Consider the following 8,168-nt stretch of genomic DNA (forward strand, 5'->3'; position numbering starts at 1 on the left):
AATGTCTAAATTACACATTTGTATAGTTATATACATTTTTATATAGTTTAATTTACCTGTACTTTATTGGTCTAAACATGTAACAAAAGTTACGTTCTCTCCATATCCCCTTTTGAGGGAAAATCCTGAAAACGAACAAATAGGATGTCATGTGACTTGAACACTGCACTACTATAGTGGCTCGCAGAAAGGTTGACACAAGTTCGCACGAACCCCTGACCTCTAACCATCACCAACTATGATTTTTAAAAACAAAAGACTGCAGAAAACAAATCTATTTCACTCTTTGTACTACTCATCAGAATTATTGTATTCATTTGCAAAACATTCACACATGATAACTAAAATCTTAAAAGTTTATTTTCCTAATTATGCTGTATTCTCTCCTTGAGATATCATTCAGGGACTGGGTTAAACAAAAATATCTTTATATAAAATGAGAGGGCTTGTTTCCATTCCACCAAAATAACTGCATAAACAAGGAAGATGCGGGCAGTAGTAACATTTGATTTGGCATAATTTAAAACGTTTTTCCATAAGCCATTGCACTCTAAGCCTACCACCATGACAGCATTACAATGCACATATACAAATGAAAAATATGTTAGCTAATATTATAAACTTTATTCATTAAGTATAAACTTTATTCATTAAGAAGTACAAAGAGTGAAATGGGAATGTTTCAGAGACTTATAAAAACATATTTGAGAGACATTTAACCACATGTAAACATTATAGCTGTGTTTGTGGCTTTGCTCTTCTCTCCAACACTACATTTTTAAAATGAAAGACACTATAATAACAGTTCGAGGGGAGGGGTGGGGGGGGTGGTCTGGGAGAAGCAGGAAGAGGGAGGGGGACTAGAGAAGTCATGTGGTTCTGAACTCTTTTCAGCCGGCGATTTTCTCTATCTCATCCAGATCGTCAGTGTCCAGCTTCTCGATCTTCTTATCTGTGGATGATTAGTGAGGATGAGGTCATCGTTAAGACAGTCACACTGCTGGGGACGGTTTTTCGGACATGATTTAGCCTAGTCCTGGACCAAAAAGCAAGCCCAAAGAAGAATCTCCATGGAAAGTGCTTTTCTAGTCCATACTAGGCTTGATCCTTGTCCGGGAAAACGAACCTTAAAGTTTGAAAATCATTTGGCAGGTAGCACATTTTATGTGAAAAGTCAATAAATAAATGATTTATTCAGATATCCTGACTTACTGAAGTGATCCTGGATCTTGTTTAGGACGTTCATGCTGAACCTGCTGTCCACCATGTTGATGGCCAATCCCCGCTTCCCAAAACGACCCGTGCGGCCAATCCGATGCAGGTATGTCTCATTGTCCGGGTTACCGTCTCTGTCCACTGGCAGGTCAAAGTTTATCACCACGGAAACCTGCTCCACGTCAATACCTGGAGGGAGAGTTAAATGGTCAGATTAGAATAGGTGGATGGACAGACCAAACATAAAATGAGTGTACAACATCAAATAATTACCCAGGTGAAGAACACTAAAAATAATTCGATGAAGACGAGTGTATTAATATAATGTCATCAGTCTACGTCCATGTGAAGAAGAGTTGAACAGTTACTTTTGCATCACGAGGTAAAAAGGACCCTCTCCTTAACTCGAAACTCCTCAAGGATCAATAGGTATAACATTAACAAACACGATCAAAACCACGTGGAAACACTACACACTGGGCCTTTAAATAAAAGACCAATAGTTTGATTGGTTGAGTTACCTCTGGCACAGACGTTGGTGGTGACCAGGACCTTCTCCTTTCCGTCTCGGAAGCGGTCGATGACAGCAGCTCTCTGCTCCACCTGCATCTCCCCACTGAGCAGTGCCACCTGGTGGCCCTCCCGGGACAGCTCACCTGCCAACCACCCCGCCGTTTTCCTGGTCTGAGCGGGAAAGAGACAAGAAGGATAAAGTACACGGAGAGAAACACCACATCCCCAATCCACCCCCTAGCCATCGGAAACATCTCCCGTAGCTCCTAGTGTAGATCTGAGATGATTAAATAGGTGTCAGGCAACAGCTTGTCATCTTGCCATTCTGTTTACATCCATTAACATTATCAGATTTAACACTTGACAGTTGGGAATTAAACATTTCCTCAACACTTATCTGTGGCTAAGTAACGCAGTGTGCACTCACCGATCTACAAATCCCCTTTACCAAACAACTTACTCATTATCCCGTTGAGTAAGTGGAATAACTCACATGACAGAAGATCATGGCCTGAGCGATGGTGATGGCTCCGTAGATGTTGCAGAGGGCCATGAACTTCTCCTCTTTGCTGTTACAGAGGACGTAGTACTGCTTGATGGTGTCCAGCGTCTCCTCCTCCCGTTTCAGCTTGATGATGTTGGGGTCTGGGACGATGCGCTGGGCAAAGTTCCACACCGTCTCCTCAAACGTGGCAGAGAACAGCAGCATCTGGCACTGTTTGGGTAGCATCCTGAGAGGGAGAAAAGGGGGTCATTGTGGTGGGTGGGTTTTTATAACTGGTAGTCTTCTCTCTCTGTGTTTCAGGAAGTTGGCTAAGGGGTCAATGTGTGTACCTCTGAATGCGTATACTCTGGTCCTGATGACCCTGTGTAGCGATCATGACGTCAGCTTCGTCCAGGACAAACACTTTGATCTTCTTAGGGTCGATGAACTTGAACTTCAGACACCAGTCCAGCATGGTGCCTGGCGTCCCTATCACAACCTGCTCCTGGAGCTGGGTACCTCTCTGCACTGGGGAGAGAAGAAGAGAGAACATTCCCCTTTTCACATTGTCCTGTTCACCACAGTTACAACAACTGTGGTGGATGATTAACCTGGTCAGCTCATTGTGATAAAACAGTCATACCAGTGTTTCACACTCTGGTTTGAAATACAGTCAAATCAGTTGAGACTTTAAAAAGGACTCCGTAGTAGACTTACGTTTGTTTCCTCTGATGGCGTAAACTAGTTTGACCTCTGAGTAATGCTTCCCCATCTGCTCAATGACCTTTCCTGTCTGCAGGGCCAGCTCATAGGTAGGAGACACACAGAGAGCCTGGGAGAGGAGAGAGAGAGGAAGGTGTTATATTGCTCATAGGTAGGTGAGACAGAGCCTGGGAGAGGAGAGAGAGAGCCTGGGAGAGGAGAGAGAGGAAGGTGTTATATAGCTCATAGGTAGGAGAGACAGAGCCTGGGAGAGGAGAGACAGAGCCTGGGAGAGGAGAGAGAAAGGTGTTATATACCATCTCACCTGCTGATCACCTAAACATGCCATTAGGCACAAAACATGTAAAGGTCCTACCTGGACCCGGTACAAAAAAACCAAGCAAGCAGACAGTGTACCCTAATGAAATTGACCCTAAGAGGTCAAGGGTCAGGGCTCAACTCACCTGTGGGAACTTGTTGTTGGGATCAACATGACTGAGCATGGCCAGGACAAAGGCAGCAGTCTTCCCCGTCCCTGACTGAGACTGGGCTATCAGGTTCTGTGGGCTGGTAGCCACAAGAGCACAGGTCAGATCAACAGAGAGAAGGAGACAGGAAAGACCAAGCTTGATGATTGTTCTGGTAAAACTGTTTAATGGCCAATCAGATCAATGGAACAGTTTGATATCAGTTTAAATGGAGAAGAGCAAGACCAGACAGAGAGGATGTTGGGTATTACAGAGAGGTAGACTCTACACAGCATATCTTATGTCTATAGGCCTTCTGTCCAAACAAAACTAATCATCTCTAGTCTGTCAACTAGTTTGGGATTCAGGGAATTAATATCAACTTGATACAAAAAGCTGAGAGATGTGTGTGACTGACGAAGAGGAATCAGGAAGTGTCTGAACTGAGCGATTGACTGAAGCTCTCTGTAAACTCACGGTTCAGCGAGCATCATGGGTAATGCGTTCTCTTGGATTTTGGAGGGTCGGTTGAAGCCCATGGCGTACACTCCCTGGAGCAGCTGAGGTTTACTGTGGGGACAGGGAGGGAAACAGGAGTATTAAGGGGACATTTTTTACATTCAAAACAAAGAAAAGATATGGACACAAAGCCAGGGGCCCAGAGCACATTACATGTGCCAACAGATTCTGTTCAAAACTTGTCATTTTAGTTGAACAACATTCATACCACCTTGGGCACTCTTAACAGTTCATAGACAGCTCATAGACTTTATAGACAGGACATAGACAGCTCATAGACTTTATAGACAGGACATAGACAGTTCATAGACAGGACATAGACAGTTCATAGACTTTATAGACAGGACATAGACAGGACATAGACTTTATAGACAGCTCATAGACAGGACATAGACAGGACATAGACTTTATAGACAGCTCATAGACAGGACATAGACTTTATAGACAGTTCATAGACAGGACATAGACAGGACATAGACAGGACATAGACAGGACATAGACAGGACATAGACAGCTCATAGACAGGACATAGACTTTATAGACAGGACATAGACAGGACATAGAACTTACAGCCGTAGTTCCTCGAAGGATTTGACAGAGTAAAGCGGAGAGTTGGGATCCCTCTGTAGAACCTCTACTTGATTGGTTGTGTTCACTAGATTACTGCGTATCAACTTATTCAATAACGACTGTGCCGCCTTGTCATCTGAAAACAGTCACATTAGTATTTATTATGGATCCCCATTCGCCAAAGCAGCAGCTATTCTTCCTGGGGTCCAGCCACAACATAGTGTGCACCCTCAGGCCCCTAATCCACCACTACAACATATAGTACTAAATCCATGTGTATGTATAGTGAGTATGTTATCGTGTGTGTGTGTGTGTGTCTGTGCCAATGTTTGTGTTGCTTCACAGTCCTGTTCCATAAAGTGTTTTTTTATATTTTATTTTACTGCTTGCGTCAGTTAATTGATGTGGAATAGAGTTCTATGTAGTCATGGCTCTATGTAATGCTTAAGTATATTAGATCAATTCGATTTACTTTTGATACTTCAGTATATTTCAAAACCAAATACTTTGACTTTTACTCAAGTAGTATTTTACTGGGTGACTTTCACTTGAGTCATTTACTATTAAGATATCTTTTACTCAAGACAGACAATTTTGTACTGTCTCCACCACTGTGGTCATCCCATGTTGTGTTGTTTGCCTGATAGTAAACACCTTTATCATCCTCCTCCCCTGTTTTGTCTCCCTCTCCTCCTCCGGTCTTTGCAGGCGTTGTAGCGCTGGCGGCTGCTGTGTTTGTCGACGTCGTCGTTGTTGTTGTCGTCGCTGTCGTCGCCAATGCAGCGTTGGCAGTACCTGAGGGTACCATATGGTATTTGTTAGCCTGTGGTATCTCAGAACAAGTTGACACTTTTTTCAATTACACATTTTGTTTTCACCCAAACTAGTTAACAAGAATTGATTCACAAATGTAAGTTGTAATCCTTCAGATCATGTGTTATGCTAAACCACATAGCCTGTTTATAAAATAGGCAACATGGGATAACTTCTCTTACCATTTTCCTCAGGCTTGTCTTTGATTTGTAGGCTACCAATCTAGGAAATATAAACAAGCATAATATGGTTTTTAGGATGTCCAGGAATGTTTTTAAACGGGTCATTTCAGGGTAAGGCATGTGCTGCACAAATTGGAGTGGGTGAACATGTTAGGATCTTCCTCCCTGGACAGATGCCATTTCTTTACCACGTCCAAAGTCGTGACAAGAAATACATTAAATCGGGTTAAAGCTAACGAGATATAATTGTATGTAACAGAGAACGTGCATACAATGCAATGAAAACAATGCAATGAAAACTATTAATAGTTAGCTGATCTGGCTAGCCAAGTTAGCAAAGTAACGTTTGATAACTTGACTAGTTAATTAGCTAGCTGACGTTAGCCAAACTAGCTAGTTACAGTAGTCATTATGATGTGAACGGTAATACGGTCGAGGGGTCATGCATGTACTGTGGATTGATTGCAATATCGGTCAACTATTTAACTAGTTAATTCATGTCATTTGCTATTTTATTTTTTTTGTTGAACAGAATCCATAGTTAACGTTAACCAGCCGAAGCATAGGCCCAATGACCCGACAAAATACACTTCGCCAAAGAGCAGTTCGGCTGGCGCTTAACGTTACCGATTCCGCCGCGGCTTCTTGCTCGTCCACAGCCTGGGCCCAGGAGTCGGTTGACATGATGTCCGCTGTTATTATGTCAGTCTCGTTCTCTTATCACACCACCTGGTTCCCAGTAGCTTCAACACCAACCTGATAACTGAGCTAGGAACCCTAACAAAGTGTTTCCAAAGTCTGAAAATAAACTAATATTACAATGGCGTGAAGAAATAGGCTACGGAGTTCACCAGTGCGTCCGTAAAAAGGTCCGGGTGTAGAAATTGAGACAAGAGCAAAACAGTTCCTCCCGAATGGCACAACAAAAGTGCATTCAAATATAACGTTACCGTATTGGTTTAGCTAATTCTGTATAGTGCATTTAATCCAAAAAATAGCCTGCATGGGTGAAATTATTGTTGTTCCGCTAGGGTTTCACACATGTTCTCCTTGAGTATTGCAGATGGATATAATAATTTATTTGCGGTAAAATATCAGTTTATCACAATATGTATTTAGTACTTTACGCAGCCTCTAGATGGTGCCTTACACATTCTGTCTTCATAACTGAAATAGGGGTTGCATTTAAGACATTTTAGGGAACAGTTTGTGACTACTTGCAGTAAAGACTACACCCGTATGAATCCATACCTATACCGAGGTAATACAACCCGATATTTCCAAGGGACGGACAGACTGTCTATCTATTGATCAGATTCAGCGTCCATTAAACCTACAGAGATCCAGAGGTCACCTCTCTGAAGCCTGTCTTCACTGATGCTACTGCTGCTGCTTCATTACATGCCGAATTGATTTCACACCTTTGCTTGGTCTAGTTCCGCTGGGATGGATGGATGGATGGAGAGAGAGAGAGAGACAGGGAGAGGGAGAAAGAGAGACAGAGAGAGGAGAGGGAGAAAGAGAGAGGAGAGGAGAGAGACAGAGAGAGGGAGAAAGAGAGAGGAGAGAGACAGAGAGAGTGAGAGAGAGGAGAGACAGAGAGAGAGAGAGAAAGAGAGGAGAGAGAGAGAGATGGAGAAAGAGAGAGGAGAGAGACAGAGAGAGTGAGAGAGAGGAGAGGAGAGACAGAGAAAGAGAGGAGAGAGAAAATAAGAATTTGTTCTTAACTTACTTGCCTAGTAAAATAAAGGTAAAAAAAAGAGAGGGGGAGAGAGAGAGGAGAGGGAGAAAGAGAGACAGAGAGACAGAGAGAGGAGAGGGAGAAAGAGAGGAGAGAGAGAGACAGAGAGAGGAGAGAGAGAGAGTGAGAGAGAGGAGAGACAGAGAGAGAGAGAGAAAGAGAGGAGAGAGACAGAGAGATGGAGAAAGCGAGAGGAGAGAGACAGAGAGAGGGAGAAAGCGAGAGGAGAGGGAGACAGTAAGAGATTAGAAGACTATATTGGTCAGTGTTGATGGTGATCATCAGTGTATGTTGAGTTATAGGAAGAGGAGAGGAAGAGAGGCAGGGTGGTCTGGGTCGTTTAGTTTGGAGATACATTTGGCTTTAAAGGGAGTCTGAGTTTATTGTTGCCAAACTGCGGCTGCGCTGGATGAGGTATCCATGGCAACCAAACGTGTAAAATTAAGGTTTCAGTTCCCCCGAGAATTTTAGGAGGAGGCAAAGAACAAGGGCTACCTGTTATCACACCAATGAGACTCTATGGAACGCATTGAGCACAGATAAGAAGACCGTAGATGTTGTCTGGAATGGATAATGGGAGTAGACTGTGTGTGTGTGTGTGTGTGTGTGTGTGTGTGTGTGTGTGTGTGTGTGTGCGCGCGTGTGTGCGTGGGTGTGTATTTATATTTTGCCAGTACACCACATCATCTATACTGAGTATACAAAACATTAAGACCACCTAAAGTAGTTTGGGCATGGACTCTACAATGTGTCGTAAGTGTTCCACAGGGGAGTTGAATCCAATGCCTCCCACAGTTGTGTTGGCTGGATGTCCTTTGGGTGGTGGACCTTTCTTGATACACACGGAAAACTGTTGAGAGTGTAAAATGTGTTGCCATTCTTGACACAAACCAATATGCTTGGCCAGTGTTGTAGGTCACGAGACCAGGCTACCTACCTGGGGCGTCAGGAAGCCTGGTGGG

At 43.3% G+C, this 8,168-nt stretch overlaps 1 protein-coding gene across 1 annotated transcript; it reads right to left on the bottom strand.

The window, feature by feature from the left end:
• Window positions 1-41: 41 nt before the first annotated feature.
• Window positions 42-6,350, bottom strand: ddx19b (DEAD-box helicase 19b). Its single transcript, XM_024384219.2, has 12 exons — window positions 6,093-6,350; window positions 5,466-5,505; window positions 5,125-5,265; window positions 4,471-4,606; window positions 3,859-3,951; window positions 3,379-3,481; window positions 2,930-3,044; window positions 2,563-2,740; window positions 2,222-2,459; window positions 1,737-1,899; window positions 1,213-1,404; window positions 42-952 (listed from the first exon to the last, which is right to left on the bottom strand). Exons 1-12 carry the CDS (start codon window positions 6,147-6,149, stop codon window positions 891-893), a joined length of 1,518 nt encoding a protein of 505 aa, XP_024239987.1. The 5' UTR covers window positions 6,150-6,350; the 3' UTR covers window positions 42-890.
• Between the last annotated feature and the right edge of the window lie 1,818 nt (window positions 6,351-8,168).

This window comes from Oncorhynchus tshawytscha, linkage group LG02 (genome assembly GCF_018296145.1).
Source record: "Oncorhynchus tshawytscha isolate Ot180627B linkage group LG02, Otsh_v2.0, whole genome shotgun sequence".
NCBI classification, from domain to species: domain Eukaryota; kingdom Metazoa; phylum Chordata; class Actinopteri; order Salmoniformes; family Salmonidae; genus Oncorhynchus; species Oncorhynchus tshawytscha.